At 46.6% G+C, this 25127-nt stretch overlaps 1 protein-coding gene across 1 annotated transcript in view; it reads right to left on the bottom strand.

Moving 5' to 3' along the window:
* The window catches only part of LOC115128303 (uncharacterized), a 77236-nt gene extending 54498 nt beyond the window's left edge, over positions 1-22738 (bottom strand). Inside the window, exons 1-2 of the mRNA XM_029658030.2 lie at positions 22389-22738; positions 16010-16121 (exon numbers count right to left, since the gene is read on the bottom strand). Coding sequence (XP_029513890.2) covers positions 16010-16121; positions 22389-22582 — 306 coding nt within the window. The 5' untranslated portion in view covers positions 22583-22738. The remainder of the gene's footprint in view (positions 1-16009; positions 16122-22388) is intronic.
* Between the last annotated feature and the right edge of the window lie 2389 nt (positions 22739-25127).

Here is a 25127-nt window from a genome sequence, read left to right on the forward strand (position 1 = left end):
GTTCAAACTGAGCATGAAAAGCTTCCCAATCCGCCTTACCGGAATACTTCGGGGTCTTAACAGATACGGACGCAGCCGGGAACTGGGCGCCGCCATGTTTGTTTACATCCTGAGCCCCAGATTCCTCGTCACGCCGCGTCGACGTCACCACTTCGGTCCGTCCACCAGAATCCGCGCGAAATACCGTCGACGAAGCACTCATGCCCGCTTCATCCGCCATCGCTCTAACGTCCTCCCTCAAGCGGCCTCTGCGCTCCGACGCCCTGGCGATCTCCTCAGACAGAGCCCCCGACGTCCATTCACACGCACCTCCTTGGCCATAATCGTCCCCTACCTCCACCTTCACTTTCGGATTCCCTCGAAGCATTTTCAATCCCCGTTCTCACCTACGGTAGCTAGCCACATAAGTCAGCTAGCTAGCTGGCTAACTTGTATCAACGTTTTTACTTCTGACACCAATGTAATGACCTGACTAGATCATAAATGAACAATTGTCCAGACAGAGGCTTGAGTTTGCGAATTGACGGTTTATTAAACCAACTTTACACAGGCTACTGTTTGGGCCGTAGCACACGCCAAAAAGATGACAGATAACCCACAAGCCAATCGTGACCTTCTCTTGTGAAGCCCAGACGTAAGAGAGAGAACAAAAGCTGAACCTGGTCTTAACTTCCAATGCTCCACCCCCTGCCCAACCCCCTCCACGCCACTCCGCCAACCACCAGGATGCCCGGCATCAGAACATTCCAGGCATTCCCGTGATTGGCAGATAGCAGGTTGATTGACATGTCGGACCCGCGAACACCGGGTACTGGTCAGTACAACACAACCACCTCCTAGCCTAACACATAACACACCGCTGTCTGTGCGGGTCGCTACACAGCCCCCACCACAAAGTCCCTCGTCCCCGAGGGAACAAACAAAGTCTCTGAAGCGACCCGGAGGTCTCCTTTGCCTGCGTGGCCGTGATGGTCGCAGAGTGCCCCTCTGGGAACCAGGGGATGAAGGCAGGGATATGGGGAACAAGGAAGCGGGAACGGGTAATACAGTCCGTGGCTCTGGGGAACCACGCGGTGACACAGGGGGGAGACAGGGGGAGTGGGCTGTCTGGAGCCTTTTTCTGCGGCACCTGAGGGTGGGTGCCTGGAGAATGTCATTGCCAGAGAGGGGAATTGTGGGGGTTCCTGGGGTTTGGGGAGAAGAGGCCCCTCTGTATGGGGCTAACCTGTCCCGGTGCAGTGCCACCTTTCTCCCCCTGGGAGGAAGCTGCACCCGGTACACAACCTCCCCTACCCTCTCCAGGACACTGCAGGGTCCCACCCAGTGACTGTCCAACTTGGGGCATCTGCCTTTTTCCTTAGGGGCTGTAGACCCAGACCAGCTCCCCAGCCACAAAGTGCCTTCCCGGGTGTGCACGTCATAGTTCCTTTTCTGCCTCACACCTGCATTCACCAGCTGCTCTCTGGCGAAGGTGTGGGCTGTCTCCAGGCGGTCCTGGAGTCTCTGGGCATACTCCGGCCCCGGAGGAACATGAGGGCTATCCAGGGGCCGACCAACGCCATCTCCGCAGGGGTGCGGATCTCTCTCCCCAGCATGAGGAGGGCAGGCGTGCAGGAGGTGGAGTCTTGGACGGCGGAGCGGCATGCCATGAGGACCATAGGCAGGTGCTTGTCCCAGTCACGCTGGTGTTTGGAAGAGACGATGGCCAGCTGCTGTCCAAGCGTTTTGTTGAAGCGCTCCACAAGGCCATCACTTTGAGGATGGAGAGGAGTAGTGGGGTCTTGTGCATACCCAGCCTCTCACACATGGTGGCGAACACACGGGACTCAAAGTTTCTGCCTTGGTCGCTGTGGATGGACTCTGCAGCTCCAAACCTGCTGAACATCCCCGCTGTCAGGGCGTCGACGATGGTCTCTGCCTCCTGGTCAGGCAGAGCATAGGCCTCGGGCCATTTTGTGAAATAGTCCATGGCCGTGAGCACCCAGCGGTTTCCACTGTCTGTGGTGGGGAACGGCCCAACTACATCCACTCCCACCCTCTCCATGGGAGCCCCCACTGGGAACTGTTGGAGCTGAGCATGAGAGCGGCCTGGGGGCCCTTTCTCGCTGTGCAGTTGTCACAGCGGCGACAAAAGTCCTCCACATCCCTCTTGTGCTGCCCCCAGTAGAAGCCCTGACGGAGACGGCGCAGTGTTTTTGTGACCCCAAAGTGTCCAGTCCCCACCCCCCATGAGTACTCTGGAGCACAGCCTCCCGCAATGCTTTTGGGACCACCACCTGCCACCTCTCCTCTCCCGTAGCTGACTCCTTCCATGCCCGCTGTAGCACGCCATCAGCCAGCCGCAGTCTCTCAAACTTCGACCACAACCCTTTGGTCGCAAGTGAGAGCGCTGTCACCTCTTCCCATGGTGGCCTCACCTGCGCCTCTACCCACTGTAGCACTGGCTGTAGGTCTGTGTCCCGTCCCTGCTGCTGCCGCCATTCAGCCACGTCGACAGTCTGCAGCTCACAGCAGACAGGCCCGCTCGCCCGACACACTGTGGCACAGACACCCTCCTCTGCCCGCAGCTCTCTCTCCCGTCCCTCTCTCCGTTCACAGTGGCGGCAGCCGTCTGCAGTACAGGGCCGACGGGACATGGCGTCGGCGTGGCGTGCCCCTGCCCTGTGCACCACCGTGAAGTCATACGGCTGAAGCTCCTCCAACCAGCGTGCCACCTGCCCCTCTGGCTCTCTGAAAGACATGAGCCACTGGAGAGCAGAGTGGTCAGTCCTTACAGTAAAGGGCAGACCACCCAGGTAGTACTTGAAGTGTTTGACGGAAGCCACAACAGCCAAGAGCTCCCGCCTCGGTGACACAGTAGCGGCGCTCATGTTTGTCAAATGTTTTGCTGAAGTACGCCACCACTCTCTCCCCCTCTGGCCCCACCTGGACCAGCACCCCACCCATGCCCACATTGCTCGCGTCTGTGTCCAGGATAAAGGGCAAGGTGAGGTCAGGGGGGGCGAGCACGGGGGCCTCGATCAGTGCATGTTTGAGGGTGTTGAACGCCTCCTCACACTCCACTGTCCAAGTGAAAGCCTTGTCCTTCGGCAGCAGGCGGTTCAGTGGAGCAGCAACGCTTGAGAAGCCCCGTACAAACCTCCTGTAGTACGAGGCCAGGCCCAGGAAGCTCTTCAGCTGACGCTGGTCGGTGGGGGTGGGCCAGTCTCTGACAGCCCCTACCTTGTCCTCCATGGTGCTGATCCCCCCCTTCCCCACTCGGTGGCCCAAGAAGGACACCTCTCTCCTCATGAAGTGGCACTTCTCGGGGTGGAGCTTCAGACCTGCGGCAGCCACCCTCTCCAGCACACGCCGTAGCGCCCCAGGGCTGACTGGAAGGAGCTGCCATGGGCCAGGATGTCATCGAGGTATACCAGACACTGCTGTCGGGGATGCCCTCCAGCACCCTGTCCATCAAACGCTCAAAAGTAGCTGGAGCGTTGCACAGGCCAAAGCACAGGACCTTGAACTGCCAGTGTCCTCTGTTAGTGGAGAACGCAGTTTTGGCTCTGGCCTCTGGGGAGAGGGGCACCTGCCAGTAGCCACTGCGGAGGTCTAGTGAGGAGAACCAGGAGGACCCCCTAACCAGGTCCAGCGACTCATCGATACGTGGTATGGGGTATGAGTCCTTCCTGGTTACCTCATTCAGCCGCCTGTAGTCCGCATAGAACCTCAGCTTGCCCCCCTTCTTCGGAACCATGACGACTGGCGCCGCCCAGGGGCTGTCTGAGGGCTCAATGAAGTCTGCCCGCTGCATCTCCAACACAGCCTTGTCTGCCGCCTCCTGGCGTGCCAGCGGGATACGGCAGGGACGCATCTTGATGGGTCGAGCATCACCTGTGTCGATCTCATGCTGCACCAGATGAGTCTGACCCACCTCTTCCTCACTCAACGCAAAGCTGTCTCTGAATTCAAACAGCAACTGCCACAACCGTTCCTGCTGCTCGGGGTCAAGACCAACACAGTTCCTCCCCATATCTCCTCACTGCAGACAGTGTCCTCTCCTCTCCCATCTGGGGTAGCTGGGCTGGGGGTGCGGCCCGGGCTCACAGAGGGCTGTGTCATGGAGGTAGCTGGGGAATATAACACACCGCCGTAGGTGACAGGGGGACTGGGGAAAAGTCACACACAGCTGTGGGGGAGGGGCGCAGCCATGAGTCTCTGCTGCTTTAACTGTTGGAGTAAAGGGTTTGTTGGGTTGAGTGAATGTGACATTAGGGGGGGCCATGGTGACTTCCGTCCCTCCCTGGAAGCTCAGTGTGCCCCTATTTAGGTCTAACTGGCAGCCTGTGCTCCTAAGAAAGTCCAACCCCAGGATACAAGGGTCCTGCACAGCCGCCACCCACACAGGATGACGCACAGTCCTGCCCCCTACTGTCAGAGTCATTATTCCCTTCCCTTTCATGGGTGCCAGCTCACCTGTGACTGTGCGGAGCTGCACAGTTGTAGGCTCACACTGAGTCCAACCTGGCACAATATCTGGCCTCACCAGGGTTACTGTGGACCCAGTGTCCACCAGGGCGGAGCAGGGCACCCCCTCCACAGTGACAGGGACATGACAAAAGTCCCCAACACAGGTCCGGCCCACCACAACAACAGGCTCCATCCGCTTGCCCTCGTCTGCTTCTGGGGGAAGTGGAGCCTTGCTTCCCCGTCTGTGCCGGTGGGCTCCTCCTGAAGATGATGGTGGTTGGGATAGAAAGCCAGGGGTCCGCACTACCTGGTCTATGCGGACCCCGAGCCGTTTCCCTGAGCTCTGGGGGACATGGGGCAATCTCGGCGCAGATGGCCTGGCTGGCCACAACCCCAGCAGACCCTGGGACCAGGGCGTGTGTTTCGTTCCGCCTGTAGCGACACAGCACGAATGAGTTTTGTCATTTCGGCCACCCAAGCAGGCTTTTCCGGCTCCGGGCTGCTCTGCCCCCCCAGCTCGCACAGAGGGTGTGTCTCCCTGCACCCCCACCAAAGCCCCAGCTGAAGCCCCAGCCCACACCAGCTCCCTCTCCAAAGCCATCTCCAAGGCTGTCTGCAATGACTCAGGATGAGCCAGCTGGGTATGAACTGGTCCCGTGCTAGCTCGCTCTGCACGGAGGGGGGCATGTGAGCATATGCCCGCCGAGAGAGGCTCTCAATGTCATTAGCTAGCACCCGTAGAGGCTCTCCAGGCTGCCTGCGTCTATTACTCAGTTCGGAGCGCAGTAGCCCGGGCTGTACACACTGTCCATAGCGCCTCCTCAGTGCTCCCACTAAAGCACCATAATCATGCCTGTCCTCGGGGCTAATCAATATCAAACAGGCCAGAGCTTCATCCGTGAGGCATAAAGCCAACTGCAGTGCCCTTTCTTCATCCGACCACCCCTAAAATGAGCTAACAGTTCAAACTGAGCATGAAAAGCTTCCCAATCCGCCTTACCGGAATACTTCGGGTCTTAACAGATACGGACGCAGCCGGAACTGGGCGCCGCCATGTTTGTTTACATCCTGAGCCCCAGATTCCTCGTCACGCCGCGTCGACGTCACCACCGGTCCGTCCACCAGAATCCGCGCGAAATACCGTCGACGAAGCACTCATGCCCGCTTCATCCGCCATCGCTCTAACGTCCTCCCTCAAGCGGCCTCTGCGCTCCGACGCCCTGGCGATCTCCTCAGACAGAGCCCCCGACGTCCATTCACACGCACCTCCTTGGCCATAATCGTCCCCTACCTCCACCTTCACTTTCGGATTCCTCGAAGCATTTTCAATCCCGTTCTCACCTACGGTAGCTAGCCACATAAGTCAGCTAGCTAGCTGGCTAACTTGTATCAACGTTTTTACTTCTGACACCAATGTAATGACCTGACTAGATCATAAATGAACAATTGTCCAGACAGAGGCTTGAGTTTGCGAATTGACGGTTTATTAAACCAACTTTACACAGGCTACTGTTTGGGCCGTAGCACACGCCAAAAAGATGACAGATAACCCACAAGCCAATCGTGACCTTCTCTTGTGAAGCCCAGACGTAAGAGAGAGAACAAAAGCTGAACCTGGTCTTAACTTCCAATGCTCCACCCCCCTGCCCAACCCCCCTCCACGCCACTCCGCCAACCACCAGGATGCCCGGCATCAGAACATTCCAGGCATTCCCGTGATTGGCAGATAGCAGGTTGATTGACATGTCGGACCCCGCGAACACCGGGTACTGGTCAGTACAACACAACCACCTCCTAGCCTAACACATAACACACCGCTGTCTGTGCGGGTCGCTACAGTATGATAGTTGTTATGCCATGTTACCATAGCAGCTGGCTTGGCTATACATATGAGTTGCCTTCAGAAAGTATTCAAACCCGTTGCCTTTTTCCAGATTTTGTTGTATTAAAGTGAAATCAAAGTGGGGTTTAATTGTCTTTTTTTTGTCAACAATCTACACAAAATACTCTAATGTCAAAGTGGATTTAAAAAAAACATTTTGTATATAAAAAGAATAATGAACACTAAAATATCTTGATTAAATAAGTATCCAACCCCCTGAGTCAATACATCATGGTATTGTTTACAGCTGTGAGTCTTTCTGGGTAAGTCTCAGTCTAATGCAATACACACACACAAACACTAGCAGAAAACAGTGTTTACACCAAATATAAAAAAGTTCCCATGTCTCCAGACTCTCTAGAACACGTTGGAGAAGTGTTCACTAATGTGCTAGAAATATAATACGTTTTTCATTTTCATAATTTAATTGAGGTTTAACCTCTCTTCTGAGGAACAATGAATCACTGATGATGACTGACAACAAAACCTATTGTATGCTTGGTGCCTGCAAACCTCATGCATGGTAACTCTGGCTCCCTCTATTGGGCAAGGGAAGGACTAACCTATTATACACTATATGGCCAAAAGTATGTAGACACCTGCTCGTCGAACATCTCATTCCAAAATCATGGGCATTAATATGGAGCTGGTCCCCCCTTTGCTGGTATAAACAGCCTCCAATCTTCTGGGAAGGCTTTCCACTCGATGTTGGAACATTGCTGTGGGGACTTGCTTCCATTCAACCACAAGAGCATTAGTGAGGTCGGGCACTGATGTTGGGCAATTAGGTTTGGCTCGCAGTCGGCGTTCCAATTCATCCCAAAGGTATTCGATGGGGTTGAGGTCAGGGCTCTGTGTAGGCCAGTCAAGTTCTTCTACACCGATCAACAAACCATTTCTGTATGGACCTCGCCTTGTGCATGGGGGCATTGTCATGCTGAAAAAGAAAAGGTCCTTCCCCAAACTGTTGCCACAAAGTTGGAAGCACAGAATCATCTAAAATGCCATTGCATGCTGTAGCGTTAAGATTTTCCTTCTCTGGAACTAAGGGGCCTAACCTGAAACATGAAAAACAGCCCCAGACCATTATTCCTCCTCCACCAAACTTTGCAGTTGGCACTATGCATTGGGGCAGGTGGGGTTCTCCTGGCATCCACCAAACCCAGATTCTTTTCGTCAGACTGCCAGATGGTGAAGCGTGATTCATTGCTCCAGAGTCCAAAGGCAGCGAGCTTTACACCACTCCAGCCAATGCATGGCATTGCACATGGTGATCTTGGCTTGTGTGTGGCTGCTAGACCATGGAAACCCATTTCATAAAGCTCCTGAAGAACTGTTATTGTGCTGATGTTGTGTCCAGAGGCCGTTTGGAACTCAGTAGTGACAGACGATTTTTATGCGCTACGCATTTCAGCACTTGGCAGTCACATTCTGTGAGCTCGTGTGGCCTACCACTTTGCGGCTGAGCTGTTGTCGCTCCGAGATGTTTCCACTTTACTTACAGTTGATCAGGGCAGCTTTAACAGAGCAGAAATTTGACGAACTGACTTGTTGGAAAGGTGGCATCATGTGACGGTGCCACGTTGAATTGAGCTCTTCAGTAAGGCCATTCTACTGACAATTCTTGTCTATGGAGATTGCATGGCTGTGTGCTCTATATTTTTAATATACCCGTCAGCAACAGGTGTGGCTGAACTAGTCGAATCCACTAATCCATATACTTTTGTATATATAGTGTGTCACTAGGCAGATGAGACATTGTCTAAAGATTGCAAAAACAGAATGATGTTCGAATGGGTGGATTTTTATTTTGTCAAACGTTCTTAATTGAGAAAAATTATCATGGAAACTGTGTTTTTCTAATAAATTTTGAAAATACTTTTGAAGCGGGGCACCTGATGTCAAGTATACTCCCTTTCCGGCCTCTAGGTCATCAGGCTGCTGATTATCCCGCACACCTGTCACCATCGTCTGGCGCACCTGCGCCTCATGACACTCCCCTGGACTCCATCGCCTCCTTAATTATCTTCCCTATATCTGTCACTCCCATTGGTTCTTTCCTAAGGTGTTATTGAGTCTGTTTTCATGTTGGTACGTTGTTCGTGTTTCGTGTTCTTTTATTTATTAAAACACTCACTCCCTAAACTTGCTTCCCGACTCTCAGCGCACTCGTTACAGAATAACACCTCACCTAAGGGAAGCATCCGGGAGTGTTTTTTTTTTTTATAAAAATGTTTGTGTCAGAGTCATGATGTCGGGTCCGGGAACTGCTACAGGCTCTCATGCCTCAACCAGATCGTCAGGCTTCCCTGCCTCAGCCGGATCGTCGGGCTTTCATGCCTCAAACGATCTGTTTGGTTCCCGCGCACCAGCTGACTCGACAGGTTCTCGAGCATCAGCTGTCATGACCGGTCACCTCCTGATCCCTGGGTTCGTCCCCTTTGACCGCGTCTTGCGGTGGGAGCCGCGCGCCAGGGAGGGGTTACTGTCACGTATACTCCCTCTCCGGCCTCTAGGTCATCAGGCTGCTGATTATCCCCGCACCTGCACCTCATGACACTCACCTGGACTCCATCACCTCCTTAATTATCTTCCCTATATCTGTCACTCCCCTTGGTTCTTTCCTCAGGTGTTATTGACTCTGTTTTCATATCAGTGTGTTTGTGTTACGTGTTCATTGTTTCATTTTTAAAAAACTCAACTCACTCGTTACACCTGATGTCACTGCATAACTATAAACCTCCACACTTAATTCTAAATGCCACCTGCTTGCAAAAAAAAAAAAAAGGAAGATTGTCCAGACTTTCAAGAATACATGAATTGCTTCACCTTGCTTTTCTAGTTGCCTGGCAAGTTTAACAATCCAATTACTTCAGATCTACAGGAGTGCACATATGACCATGGCGATAAATTGGGAAATGAGAATTATTCAAATGTGGCAAATATTAGTCAATTATTACCCATTTAGGAAAATTGAGTGTTCATAAATTGGCAATGTAAACACTTCAACATTTCTATTGAACACTGTATTCAATGGAAGCTCACCAGCTTTCCTAGCAGCTTTCCCTAATCCCTCTGAGCAAGTCTAGAAATGTAGCAACAGGAAATAGCCTACTGTACATTCAACCAAAATACACCAGAGGATTAAGCTGCAATGCTACACCAGACCTGAGTTCAAATACTATTTAGGGTATTTGAATTATTTTCAAAGACATTTCAAAGTAAGTATTTGGATATTTATTTTTAGACTATTGGAATATATTTGGAAATACATGTAGAGTGTATTGCCATGTTTGGAAAAAAAATGAAATACACATTGTATTTTCAAATACAAATATTTAAATACTCCATGCATTTACACTGTTTGATCCTAGGGGAATTTGAAATACTGTATTTGGAAACGAGTATGAAAATAGTTTCAAAAAGTAGGCTATTTATAGGAAATTATTTGAAAATAACCTCCCTCTAGTGTGGAATAGCAGATCCTGATAACGTCATAATTTACCCAAGTTACTTAAGCCTTTTTAAATAAGTGCTACACAGATCACAATGTGAGGAGTCTACGTGGGTGGGTGTAAACTATTTGGCCATGGTTTGCACTGAGAACTGCCAGAGGGAGAGGAGGGGGGACACCGACTGGCATGTTACTGTTAGAAAAAGTGCCACACACTAAACTTTAAAAGACAATATGCATTTTCTAACACAAAAAAAAAAAAAACCCAGAGTATATTCCTGCTCTGAAAAGCCTTGAGAAAACTAAGAGAAATACCCGAACGGTTTCTCAATTAAAATTAACACCAACAAAAGCAGTAGTTGCCCTTATGAGATTAGGCATTCTCAAACAGACACTGACCAGTTAGGAGTGAGCTATAGTCATACTACAGTAAAGCACATTAAAATGGATACCATACACATGAAAGCTGAAAAGGAAAGATATTGCACACAAAAAAACATACTTTTTATAGAATTGTAACTGTGTGATTCTTTGAGCACTGTGGACAATGACAATGTCCACTTTAATAATGGAACACTAGTCACCTTAATAATGTTTACATACTACTTTAATCATCTCATATGTATATAGACTGTAGTCTATTCTATTGTATTTTAGTCAATACCACTCAGACATTGCTCACCCTAATATGTATATTTTTCTTAATTCCATTATTTTACTTTTAGATGTGTGTATTGTTGTGAATTGTTGGATAGTACGGCACTGTTGGAGCTAGAAACAAGCATTTCACTACACCCGCAATAACATCTTCTAAATATGTGTGTAACCAATAAAATTAGATTTAGAAGTTAGGTTCGGGTTTGATCATTAAAAATAATCACGGTTTTCGGTTTGAACATTTTTTTAAACATGAAATAATGACATTACAATGATTTTAGAGCTTTTAATGGCAATTCCAAAGCCAAAATTTTTGAACATTCCATTGCTAAAACACATACCATTGTCTCGGTCAGGTACACATTGGGTAGACGTCAATAGAAAAAGTAGGAAGTGACTTTGAAATAATAAAATATTTCAATTGTGTATATTACTTTGTTTTTATTTGATGACTATTTTGTATTCCTTAAAGTAATCATCTCTGTCCAGGCAGTAGCAGCCAGCCAGCCCACCTAACATTTTGTGCTCTCCATTTTTTTCAAAAAAAAATTCCCACCAGGTAGGCAAGTTGAGAACAAGTTCTCATTTACAATTGCGACCTGGCCAAGATAAAGCAAAGCAGTTCGACACATACAACAACACAGAGTTACACCTGGAGTAAAACAAACATACAGTCAATAATACAGTAGAAAAATAAGTCTATATACAATGTGAGCAAATTATGTGAGATAAGGGGGGGTAAGGCAACAAAAAGGCCATGCTGGCAAAGTAAATACAATATAGAAAGTAAAACACTGGAATGGTAGATTTGCAGTGGAAGAATGTGCAAAGTAGAGAGAAATAATGGGGTGCAAAGGAGCTAAATAAATAAATAAATACAGTAGGGGAAGAGGTAGTTGTTTGGGCTAAATTATAGATGGGCTATGTACAGGTGCAGTAATCTGTGAGCTGCTCTGACAGCTGGTGCTTAAAGCTAGTGAGGGAGATAAGCGTTTCCAGTTTCAGAGATTTTGGTAGTTCGTTCCAGTCATTGGCAGCAGAGAACTGGAAGGAGAGGCAGCCAAAGGAATAATTGGTTTTTGGGGTGACCAGAGAGATATACCTGCTGGAGCGCGTGCTACAGGTGGGTGCTGCTATGGTGAACAACGAGCTGCGATAAGGGGGGACTTTACCTAGCAGGGTCTTGTAGATGACCTGGAGCCAGTGGGTTTGGCAACGAGTATGAAGTGTGGGCCAGCCAACAAGAGTGTACAGGTCGCAGTGGTGGGTAGTATATATACATTTACATTTAAAGTCATTTAGCAGACGCTCTTATCCAGAGCGACTTACAAATTGGTGCGTTCACCTTAAGACATCCAGTGGAACAGCCACTTTACAATAGTGCATCTAAATCTTTTAAGGGGGGTGAGAAGGATTACTTTATCCTATCCTAGGTATTCCTGAAAGAGGTGGGGTTTCAGGTGTCTCCGGAAGGTGGTGATTGACTCCGCTGTCCTGGCGTCGTGAGGGAGTTTGTTCCACCATTGGGGGGCCAGAGCAGCGAACAGTTTTGACTGGGCTGCGCGGGAACTGTACTTCCTCAGTGGTAGGGAGGCGAGCAGGCCAGAGGTGGATGAACGCAGTGCCCTTGTTTGGGTGTAGGGCCTGATCAGAGCCTGGAGGTACTGAGGTGCCGTTCCCCTCACAGCTCCGTAGGCAAGCACCATGGTCTTGTAGCGGATGCGAGCTTCAACTGGAAGCCAGTGGAGAGAGCGGAGGAGCGGGGTGACGTGAGAGAACTTGGGAAGGTTGAACACCAGGCAGACTACGGCGTTCTGGATGAGTTGTAGGGTTTAATGGCACAGGCAGGGAGCCCAGCCAACAGCGAGTTGCAGTAATCAGACGGGAGATGACAAGTGCCTGGATTAGGACCTGCGCTGCTTCCTGTGTGAGGCAGGGTCGTACTCTGCGGATGTTGTAGAGCATGAACCTACAAGAACGGGCCACCGCCTTGATGTTAGTTGAGAACGACAGGGTGTTGTCCAGGATCACGCCAAGGTTCTTAGCGCTCTGGGAGGAGGACAATGGAGTTGTCAACCGTGATGGCGAGATCATGGAACGGGCAGTCCTTCCCCGGGAGGAAGAGCAGCTCCGTCTTGCCGAGGTTCAGCTTGAGGTGGTGATCCGTCATCCACACTGATATGTCTGCCAGACATGCAGAGATGCGGTCGCCACCTGGTCATCAGAAGGGGAAAGGAGAAGATTAATTGTGTGTCGTCTGCATAGCAATGATAGGAGAGACCATGTGAGGTTATGACAGAGCCAAGTGACTTGGTGTATAGCGAGAATAGGAGAGGGCCTAGAACAGAGCCCTGGGGGACGCCAGTGGTGAGAGCGCGTGGTGAGGAGACAGATTCTCGCCACGCCACCTGGTAGGAGCGACCTGTCAGGTAGGACGCAATCCAAGCGTGGGCGCTGGAGATGCCCAACTCGGAGAGGTGGAGAGGAGGATCTGATGGTTCACAGTATCGAAGGCAGCCGATAGGTCTAGAAGGATGAGCGCAGAGGAGAGAGTTAGCTTTAGCAGTGCGGAGGGCCTCCGTGATACAGAGAAGAGCAGTCTCAGTTGAATGACTAGTCTTGAAACCTGACTGATTTGGATCAAGAAGGTCATTCTGAGAGAGATAGCGGGAGAGCTGGCCAAGGACGGCACGTTCAAGAGTTTTGGAGAGAAAAGAAAAGAAGGGATACTGGTCTGTAGTTGTTGACATCGGAGGGATCGAGTGTAGGTTTTTTCAGAAGGGTGCAACTCTCGCTCTCTTGAAGACAGAAGGGACGTAGCCAGCGGTCAGGGATGAGTTGATGAGCGAGGTGAGGTAAGGAGAAGGTCTCCGGAAATGGTCTGGAGAAGAGAGGAGGGAATAGGGTCAAGCGGGCAGGTTGTTGGGCGGCCGGCCGTCACAAGACGCGAGATTTCATCTGGAGAGAGAGGGAGAAAGAGGTCAGAGCACAGGGTAGGGCAGTGTGAGCAGAACCAGCGGTGTCGTTTGACTTAGCAAATGAGGATCGGATGTCGTCGACCTTCTTTTCAAAATGGTTGACGAAGTCATCTGCAGAGAGGAGGAGGGGGAGGGGGAGGAGGATTCAGGAGGGAGGAGAAGGTGGCAAAGAGCTTCCTAGGGTTAGAGGCAGATGCTTGGACTTTAGAGTGGTAGAAAGTGGCTTTAGCAGCAGAGACAGAAGAGGAAAATGTAGAGAGGAGGGAGTGAAAGGATGCCAGGTCCGCAGGGAGGCGAGTTTTCCTCCATTTCCACTCGGCTGCCCGGAGCCCTGTTCTGTGAGCTCGCAATGAGTCGTCGAGCCACGGAGCAGGAGGGAGGACCGAGCCGGCCTGGAGGATAGGGGACATAGAGAATCAAGGGATGCAGAAAGGGAGGAGAGGAGGGTTGAGGAGGCAGAATCAGGAGATAGGTTGGAGAAGGTTTGAGCAGAGGGAAGAGATGATAGGATGGAAGAGAAGAGAGTAGCGGGGGAGAGAGAGCGAAGATTGGGACGGCGCGATACCATCCGAGTAGGGGCAGTGTGGGAAGTGTTGGATGAGAGCAAGAGGGAAAAGGATACAAGGTAGTGGTCGGAGACTTGGAGGGAGTTGCAGTGAGGTTAGTGGAAGAACAGCATCTAGTAAAGATGAGGTCGAGCGTATTGCCTGCCTTGTGAGTAGAGGGGGAAGGTGAGAGGGTGAGGTCAAAAGAGGAGAGGAGTGGAAAGAAGGAGGCAGAGAGGAATGAGTCAAAGGTAGACGTGGGGAGGTTAAAGTCGCCCAGAACTGTGAGAGGTGAGCCATCCTCAGGAAAGGAGCTTATCAAGGCATCAAGCTCATTGATGAACTCTCCGAGGGAACCTGGAGGGCGATAAATGATAAGGATGTTAAGCTTGAAAGGGCTGGTAACTGTGACAGCATGGAATTCAAAGGAGGCGATAGACAGATGGGTAAGGGGAGAAAGAGAGAATGACCACTTGGTCATATGGGTCTTTGGTGACAAAATGGATGGCACTGTGATAGACTGCATCCAATTTATTGAGTAGGGTATTGGAGGCTATTTTGTAAATGACATCGCCGATGTCGAGGATCGGTAGGATGGTCAGTTTTACGAGGGTGTTTGGCAGCATGAGTGAAGGATACTTTGTTGTGAAATAGGAAGCCAATTCTAGATTTAACTTTGGAGATGTTTGATGTGAGTCTGGAAGGAGAGTTTACAGTCTAACCAGACACCTAGGTATTTGTAGTTGTCCACATATTCTAAGTCAGAACCGTCCAGAGTAGTGATGTTGGATGGGCGGGCAGGTGCGGGCGATCGGTTGAAGAGCATGCATTTAGTTTTACTTGTATTTAAGAGCAATTGGAGGCCACGGAAGGAGAGTTGTATGGCATTGAAGCTCCTCTGGAGGTTAGTTAACACAGTGTCCAAAAAAGAGCCAGAAGTATACAGAATGGTGTCGTCTGTGTAGAGGTGGATCAGAGACTCACCAGCAGCAAGAGCGACATCATTGATGTATACAGAGAAGAGAGTTGGCCCAAGAATTGAACCCTGCGGCACCCCCATAGAGACTGCCAGAGGCCCATACTGTACTGTTTTGAGTCATCCCATTTAGCTAGCCTGCCTAAGTATGCTGCAGAGCTGTCTGACAAAATCATTTTACTAAATCTCAAAGTAGATAAGGCATACTTGTTTTTGGAATGATCTTGGTGAGAGCGAAACCTCTCGCTTCGCCTTATCCTCTGATCCGTCTCTGTCTGAGCTGGAAAAATCCACAAAGGATTATGGACATTGTAGTTAATTACGAAGTTTCTGCGCTGAACTAGGTTGAATATTTGCTCAATGAAAACTACAACTCCCATCAGCCCAGCATCCCACATAGTTCTTGACTTGATTTCTCTTGTGAATTATTTGATTTCTCTCTAGATAAAAAGGGCACAGGGCATTGGCTCACAAAAAAAAGGTCTGAGGTCTGTAAATTAGTTGTTTAATAACTGATCAAAAAAAACTAAATGTCAGTTAATCGCTCAGCACTGGAAAGTTATTTTCGTAAAATATTTTATATAGCCTACTATTTGAAACTGTTTCCAAATACATACCACTAAGACCAAACAGATGTTTTTGTTGTACTGTATGTGTGTTTATAGTTTTGTTTAATGTTGTGTTAGTGTATGTAAGTTGTTTGGTCTGAAACGTTGTTCCCCCTGCAGCTATTGGACCAGGTCCCTATTGGAAAAGAGATGTTATCTCAATGAGAAAAACCTGTATAAATAAAAGGTATAAAAAAAGATTAAAAAATGGACCTGGGTTCAAATGCATTGGTATTTTAAATATTTGTATTTTCAAATGCATGCTAATACTTTCAACGTGTATTTCTAAATACAGTATATTCCAATACCTCTATTTTCAAATAAAAAATATTTAAAAAACACTTCCTATGAAATGCATGTGAAAGCTATTGAAAGAGTATTTGAACCCAGGTCTGGAGCACGCCACGTTCCCAGTTATCTTCAAAAGGACTGACGGGGGTCAAGGAGTCCAACTGACCTTTGACCTGGGAGCAGTCAGAGATCTGGTCTTCTTGGTGTGATTAACATCAGGCCAGTCTTCAGCATCCCTCCCCTGGGCATCGCCACCAGATCCATTGGTCTCAGCAGCACTGGTGAACACACAAACACATCCTGATTTGTTGTGCTTGCTGAAGGCAAAGCACGATTCTAGATTTCTTACATACTTCTTATTACAATTATTCCACTCGATCTAGCACTTAAACCACTTGAGCTATTTAACACTAAATCAACTTTAAAAATGTGCAGACTGACCGTATTCAGGTTGCTTGAGAAAATGTTTGAAAAGTATTTATACTTTCTGTACTTCAACCATATTTGCATAAAACTAAATGCAAGTCAATAGACTTGAATGGTAAAAAAAGAATGTAAATAAATGAATCCTCATTCACCATTTAAGGCATGCTATCAACACCATCCAACGTTGGGGTGTTTAGAATGCTTGTCAAAGACTGATATAACAAATTAAAATACGCAATATTTACATCAGTCAATGCCGACCATGAGAGGTAGATATTCACAGTCTCACTGCTTTCTAACCATTCCAGCTAGAAACTCAACTGCAGGATGATGGAAACACTTCATATATTATTTCATTCCTCCATCCTTTAATCAGTTAACAATGGGCAGACATTTTCATATTAGAGCAAACGCAACAGCACTGTAACCGTATCAAGCTAGAAACACAAAACAAAATGTTTAAATTGTGCAGACCGTCCCAACTTAGAATGCTTGAGAAAATGTTTTGGATAGCATCTATACTTTTTGTACTACAACCATATTTTTTAAATGAGCCACCATTGCCATGCATTTCAATGACAATAAAAGGGCCATAGACTTGCATTGGGGGATCATTTGGCCGTGCTACTCCTCTTGAAGCGTTTAGGTGATCAACTCTAAACCGATGCCGAATTGTGCACACTGACTCAACATATATTGCTTGCATACAGCCTTTCGGTACTATTTATACTTTTGGAACTATAACCATTTTAAATGCGCATAAATTAACATAGGTTTGAATGAGAACCAAAAGGAGTACAGTGGTAGCAATATAAAAAAAGAAAAAAGAACAAATGTAAAAATGTTCTGACTTAAAAACCTATCCTGACTTCAAATTTCTAAAACTTTCCATTTACATACAACTTCATGGATTCAATGCCAATCATATGAACACTTCATTTCAAATGCTACTGCTTTTAAACCATTTCAGCAACACACATTAAAACTACTAACAGATTCAAAATATTATTAATTACAACTATTCAAATTTGCATAAATGAGCCCACTAACAGTAATTATCAGTCTTGATTCGTTCAAGCTAGAGACACCAAGCCAACTTTCACATGTTCAGGCGATCCTATCAACCAACCAACCCATCCATATACCTACTTTTCAAACTATAACCAGTCACTACCACTACTTATTTCAAAACCATACATACTTTAAATCAAGCTAGCAAGCACACCACAATTCTTTCAGGAAATGTACTTCTCTACTTACTATTTGTTTCGTATGCGATGCCGAAAGTACCAAAGGTAGCATGGTTCTAGGTCTGTTTGTGCTGTCTTGCCAGAAACATATCTAGGACCAGGCTATACCAAAGGCACTTCTCTGTATGAAAGAGGAGTGAGTAAATAAACCTGACATGTTTTTAAAATGAGCAGCATAATTCTGGTTCATAAACTGGAAGTACAGTTGGAGAGCATCGTTCATATCCACTGGAGCACTTGAGGACATGGTTACATACTTTTGAGTAAATAGCGTCTGCACATTCCAATTGAAGTATACATCAATGCACAAACGAAACATTTTAATGCTGTACATAAATCAATTAATCCGACAAGTAGAGAATGCAGAATATTTCCAATGCACAGCAGGCTTAACAGCACTGCATGTTCTCCTTGGGAAAGCTGCATGTCAAGAGAACTTTTGCACAGGATCTCATCAACAAGGGTGTCCCTGCAGTTCTGCATTGTCTTTGAAACCGTGCATGGTGAATGATTGGGATCATAAGGCTGAAGTGATAACCTTGTTATCGTGCAATCGTAGGATCCAACCAAAATCTAAACCCTGACAATCGCTATAAAGTGGAGTTGGAGTGTGTACGGAAAGGTTTCAGAAGTTTGAATACACCGATACAAAATCAAAAACACCAAAGTCGGACAAAATGTCACTTTAGCATGCAAAAAGAAAAATCAACACAGTACTGCACAATCTCTCTGAATCGGGTTTAATTTTTTTTTTTTCTACTGACAATTATTACAGTGAATGACAAATGGCCCCTTCCTCAATAACGCTGCCAGTGGGTCCAGTGTGTGGCTGTAAACAGAGTGGCTTCCTCCATAAGCAGCTGTCATCACAGCAGAGCTCTCCAAAGAAGGAGCGCCACAAAAGCCTCTTTCAACACAGGTAAAATGTCTTTACTTTGCTGAATGAAAAAGGGTTGAGGTAAGCGGCAAGCAAATAAAGCTACAGACAAACGTATCTCTTTGTTACAATAGACGGACATCGACAACGTCACGACGAAGCATCGCATGTGAAGGGAGTGAGGTTGAATGATCGTGAGGTGGATGATCCAATGGAATGGTCAAATTCCATATTTTTACCTCAAGGGGAACAGCATTACTCCCTAAAAATACAGTATAAGTTTGCTGTTAAGGAGAGACTGTCAGGCGCTATATAAAATTTTTAAAAAAGAGAATCAGACCGGTCCAGTGGCTTCTACACACACAAACAAACCCCAGCAACTCACTTCCGGGTTTCTACTCTGTCATCTAAAGTGCTCGGCCTGTCAATCATTCTGTCCATCCATCATCACACAGAGAAGACAAACATGGTGTCCCTCTAGCCCAGAGGGAGGAGTGCCGATGCATTGTGAACGGGTCACGTCCTTTTCCGTGATCCTTCACTAGCGACATGTGTGACACACGGACAGAAGCACAACGTCTTGCTTGTGTCAGGCTTCAAAGACTTCATATAAAAAGGCTCAGACTTACGCAGCTTCTTATCTAAGACATGATTTGGATGCAGTTCAACCGGGCATTCCTAAAGAGCAGGTGACAGGTGCCTCCTTCAGATTCACAAGCAGAAATATATAGAGGGAGGGAGAAAGTGAGGAGCGCCTCAGTGCAACTAGACAGGGTGCTTTAACAGAGCAGGATTTGCATATTAACAGAGCAGGATTTGCATAGAGATGTTGGCTGTCATTCACAGCTAGCCAAGCCACCCGGTTTTTCCTCTTCAAATGATTTAATATACTGTAAGGCTCACTTTAGGGACTATTCGTCAGAAGTTCAATTTGAGATTGTCAAAGTGCTGCGCGAATGATGAGTTATGCCAAGTGGAAATGTTAATACAATCACACGCATATAGTGCATTCGGAATGTATTCAGACCCCTTTGATTTTTCCAAATTGCGTTATGTTACAGCCTTATTCTAAAATTGATGAAATACATTTTTTTCCCTCATCAATCTACACACAATACCCCAAAAATGACAAAAGGAAAACAGTTTTTTAGATTTACTAAAAATTTTAAACAGAAATACCTGACTTACATAAATATTCAGACCCTTTGCTATGAGACTCAAAATTGAGCGCATGTGCACCCTGTTTCCATTGATCATCATCGAGATGTTTCTACAACTTGATTGGACATTAATTTATTGGACATGACTTGGAAAGGATCACACCTGTCCACAGTTGGCAGTGCATGTTAGAGAGAAGAAAAAAAAACAAGCCATGAGCTCGAAGGAATTGTTCATAGAGCTCCGAGACAGGATAACGTCGAGGCACAGATCTGGGGAAGGGTAACAAAAGAAATGACTGCAGCATTGAAGGTCCCCAAGAACACTGTGGCCTCCATAATTGTTAAAGAAAGTTTGGTACCTCCAAGACACTTCTTTCATGAAGAAAAAAAAAATACTTTTCACTTTGTCACAATTGTATCCATTTTAGAATAAGGTTGTATTGTAAAAAAAAAAAAAAGAATGGGAAAAGTCAAAGGGTCTGAATACTTACCGAATGCACCGTATATTGCCTAATGAAGGTTGACAACTGAAACTAGTACTAGGGGGGAGATATTGACCCACATGTGCAAGCATGCATGTATATTATAGAGTGCTGTTAGAGTCTAGGGAGTTTTAACCAGAGCCTGAGGGATGAAGCATACCTGTGTAGCTCCTAGTTATTGTGTACAGTATGTGAGAGACCTGGGCCACACCTTGGTAAAGGTGCTGTAGACCTTATTGCACAACGTTTGAGTTGTTTTTCAATAAATAGTGTTATAAAAACACACATTTTATAGAGTAAACTACTATTGACAATAGGTTGAACATAAACAATAGAAGGTAACGCAACATGCAGAGATGGGAGAAGGTAAGACGCTGTTATTGGGTAAAAAAAAAAACAGTGACGCGTTGTTGTTTTCACTATTGATTTACAGTGCCTTGCGAAAGTATTTGGCCCCTTTGAACTTTGCGACCTTTTGCCACATTTCAGGCTTCAAACAAAGATATAAAACTGTATTTTTTTGTGAAGAATCAACAACAAGTGGGACACAATCATGAAGTGGAACGACATATTGGATATTTCAAACTTTTTTAACAAATCAAAAACTGAAAAATTGGGCGTGCAAAATTATTAATGAATTGTTTACTAGGTTTAATGCTTGATTTGTTAAGTTATATTATTCGGTAATGACTCGAAAGTATTATGGGAACAATTATTTTTTTATTTCCAGTAAGGAAATGCTAGCTATTGGCTGCTAACAGCGGAGAACTGCTAGCTAACCAGCAACCACAAAAACATCCAACAACTTCGGGATTACAGACCCCTAATAATCGTCCGATCGCCATCTAGTGGCAAAAGTAAGAACCGCCGAAAAAGCACAGGTCTCCAAAGTGGCACGGTGATCTAAGGTACTGCATCTCAGTGCAAGATGCTTCACTACACTCCCTGGTTCGAAACCAGGCTGAATCCCAGCGTCATCTGGGTTTGGCGTCATTGTAAATAAGGATTTGTTCCTAACTCACTTGCCTCATTAAAATATATATATATTTTTTAACATATATATATTTGTTAAAGGAGAATAATTATTCTGTCAAGGATTTTTTGTTAAAAAATGTATTATGGCATACTAAGACAAAATAATCGTGACAGTGTGTAAATGATAACACTGTGAAGAAAATTAAGAAATGTATTAAAATGCTGGAAGTGAATGCTGGAATGAAATTATTAACTATGCAAATGAGCAAAAGCTGTGTGCATTAAGGAATTAAGACACCTGGCTCAATTAGATGCCTTGGGCAGATACAACCATGAATAAGTGCATGTTGTGTTCAGTGATTTAAATGGTAATCATATTTGTCTTGGTAAATTGTATTTTATAACTTCAGGAAGTTACATATCACCACCAAAGCACATTTTCACCCACGCTGGGCAGGGTGGGTGGACACCCTACCCTATACTAAATAGTCACAAACATGCCAACTACCCTTGATAGCCTGGAATAAGCGAACACCAAAACAAACATTGAATAAACCTCTTAACTCGTGTTTTACTGGTTTGAACCTGCCTTTGAATGAAATATCCTATGAAAAGGAGAAGTTTACTCTTGCTGTTGATCCAGGCATTGAGGTGTATAGTTGGCACGCTTCAATTAAGCCGAACTGGTGTATTGGAGCCTATAAAATCAGATGTCAACAGCTGCTTTCCAAAAGGACAAACCACATGATTGTTATGTCATGTGCTATGCTACTGATTCACCGGTTTGCTCATGTTCAACCAGTCAATTAGGGCCAACGTATCTGCTGCTCATTCATACGTGCATACTCTAGTATACCTTGAATGTCAAGGAATTTCATCACCGTATTGTATACCTAAATAAAGCCACTGAGAATGTTGTAGGATCGACAGAAACATAGATATTGAATGTTCGGGCTACCCTCAGACGAGCATACAATGTGCATAGTTTGAAGCGGTTGCTCTTGCATCCTGTCTAGCGTGTAACACCCTGCAGTGCGTGTATGGTTTCAATCAGATTCTCGATGCATGCTTAATACAGGTTGCTACTTCCATCCAGTGTGGTGTAGATCATCTTGTTGTTTTTGCAACGGTATCTTCTGAATCAGAGAGCCTATTTGTTGCCTAATTGTTAGACTAGCTTAACACAAATAGAACAAAAGTGTGTGTATTCATTTCAAGTCACGCACAACATAAATAAAGTGCGCTATTCAAAGTCCGTGGACTACAGTAGAACATTCTAATGGTATCACGACCATCAGTTCAAATAGAAAACTAAGACACATTGTTGCAACAAGAAGCCTGGAACTTTTCCAGTATTTGGTATATAGCTGCCTACCTGAAGTCCACTTGCTTCTCTTCAGCTTTGCTGTGTTTCGTATTTTTCTTGAATTTGAAGAGTTGGAACTTTTTTCCTCCACGTTCATCTTTCTCCTTCTCCACGGTCAATTTGGCTTCGCTTTTAGAAAACAAGCTTTTGAACGCCTTATTGGAACTACTCTTTTTCGCCATCTTTACGTCTATTCCAAACATAAATGGCAAGTCACCAAATTCAAAGTTTCACTTGTCACGAATCTTGACATGAAAAACACTGCAAGGTCCTCAGAACCTGCAGACATCAACCGGACAGCTGATCCTCGCCCTTCACTTTCTCTCCGGCATGCGCAGTCGCACACAGGTGAGTGACACGCCCTAGAGTAGCTTTGGGACACATCAGGAGACATGAAAAACACTGCAAGGTCCTCAGAACCTGCAGACATCAACCGGACAGCTGATCCTCGCCCTTCACTTTCTCTCCGGCATGCGCAGTCGCACACAGGTGAGTGACACGCCCTAGAGTAGCTTTGGGACACATCAGGAGTCTGTGCATTGATTGACTCTCTGATTTGTGCATCGTTATGGTGGGTAATTCACAGAAAATAACCCTACCACAATATAGCCGGCTTCACCAAAAAACAAAACGTTTCCAGTCAACGAAGGTATATGTACTGTAATTGTCAAACAATCACTTCAAAGGGCTCTTTACTAGGCTACCCGCGCACGTTCTTCCACTGGCAACATATTTCCAGCCTCCAAACAGTGGTGAATGTGAAGAGACATCCTGTTACACAAAACACAAAAAGCCTAATGACATTGGTGATTATTTATTAGGCCAGAATGTAGGCCTGTACATCCGCGCGCGTCTCGGGTGTCCGCCACCCATCTCTGCCTTGGCAACGTTTCAGTGTTTTTATCGAACCACATACAATTTTTGAGTTCAGGCTATGCCACCCGTTTTCTAATCCATTCGCCCATTTTCATTATCATTTCCGCTGTCATACGGTAGGGATAAAACGTGGTGTAATAGCCTACAGTTTTTACCTTTGTATTTAATTATTGTGAGGTTCATGTTTTACCTGTATGGTGTCCCCCAACATTTATTTTGCTGGGAAGCTGTACAGGACCTTACCTCCTTACTTTCAACCCTGCTCACTATGAAATAAACGTATGTAACTCAGTAAAATTGTTGCGTTTACACATTTTTATGACTAGGCCCACATAGTATTGAATTAACGGGGATTCTATGTGTAATTATATGATTAGGCCCATAACTCAAACCAATACACAGACTCCCGATTTTGTGTCCCAAAGCTCACACTTGCGATGAGTTAGCCAAGCATCTTAAGGAAATCCACATGCATGCAGATGCACATGTCGCTAAAATAGACACAAGCAAAGCCAAACGACTGATAGCCAGATTTTCGGACAAATATAACATGCTTTTTGGCTAGATAGCCTAATCTCATATCCGTGCGTTGGAGACAACTGACAGCTAAAAATATATTTTTTAAACTCCGACTGGGGAAAATCTGGGGATCCCGCTGCATTCAAGACAACTGGGAACTCGGATATCTTCGACCTCCGACTTCAGCACGCTCAAGAAAACTGGGAACTCGGAAATAAACTAGCTCCGACTGGGAAAAATCGGTTTGAAAGGTCATCCAAATCGGAAACTCAAGCATCTTTCTAGCTTCCGAGTGGTGCAGCGGTCTCAGGCAATACATCTCAGTGCTAGAGGCGTGACTACAGACCCAGGTTCGATCCCAGGCTGTGGTTGGGCGGCGCACAATTGGCCTAGCGTCATCCGGGTTAGGGGAGGGTTTGGTGACTTTCCAACCTGAAGGTCACTGATGGTAGTGGGAAGCAGGGGTCTGTTGACGGTCCGCCTGTTGTCGATACCTGGAGGTGGTCTTGAGAAGAGTGGCCCGGACTCTCTTCCAGGTACTGAAAACATCTGGGAAGATGGTACACTGACCTCTTCCTCTTGCTCTGGGAAGAGCAGGGATGTACAGATGTGAGAGTGTGTCAGGTTTCACATTCTTGGACGGTAGGACATAGTGAAATGGAAACAAGTGAATAACAGGGCCCATCCCGCCTGCCTGGAGTTGAGGTGCTGGGTGCTGAGGAGATATTCCAGGTTCTTATGGTCCGCCCACACCAAGAATTGATGTTCTGCCCCTTCTAACCAGTGCCTCCACTCCACCAACGCCATCTTAACTGCAAGTAATTCTCATTTCCCACGTCACATTTTCTCTCAGCGGGGTTAAGTCGATGTGAAAGGAAGGCGCAGGGATGCAGCTACTGGTCCGGGGCAGAATGCTGGAACAGGACAGCCCCCACTCTGACGTCTGAGGCGTCGACCTCCACCAAGAACTGACGGTACGGGTACGGATAGATTAAGATGGGAGCTGTAGTCAATCGCTGCTTGAGGTCTGAGAATGCCAATCAGCTGCTGGAGACAGCAGCAAAATGGACTCCAACCCATGATGGAACCCGTAACCCAGTTGGTTAGGGGGTTGTGCCTCTAGAGCCATGAAAACCCCAAAACCATGGGTACATAGGAGACTCGAGGAGCAGAAACTGCATAGCCTTACTGTGGTTGCCTGACACTCTCAGGTTGATAGGAACCGTATTGTGGGTGCTCTGCCAATAGTTCGGCCCATCCAGTGCTCTGACGTCCATTGGGATGGAAAGGGGATGAGTGGAGATACCCAGCTCCGACACCAGGGTAGTGTCCATAAAGCTCTCGTTGGCCCCA

This window comes from Oncorhynchus nerka, linkage group LG4, assembly GCF_034236695.1.
Source record: "Oncorhynchus nerka isolate Pitt River linkage group LG4, Oner_Uvic_2.0, whole genome shotgun sequence".
Classification (NCBI taxonomy): Eukaryota; Metazoa; Chordata; class Actinopteri; order Salmoniformes; family Salmonidae; genus Oncorhynchus; species Oncorhynchus nerka.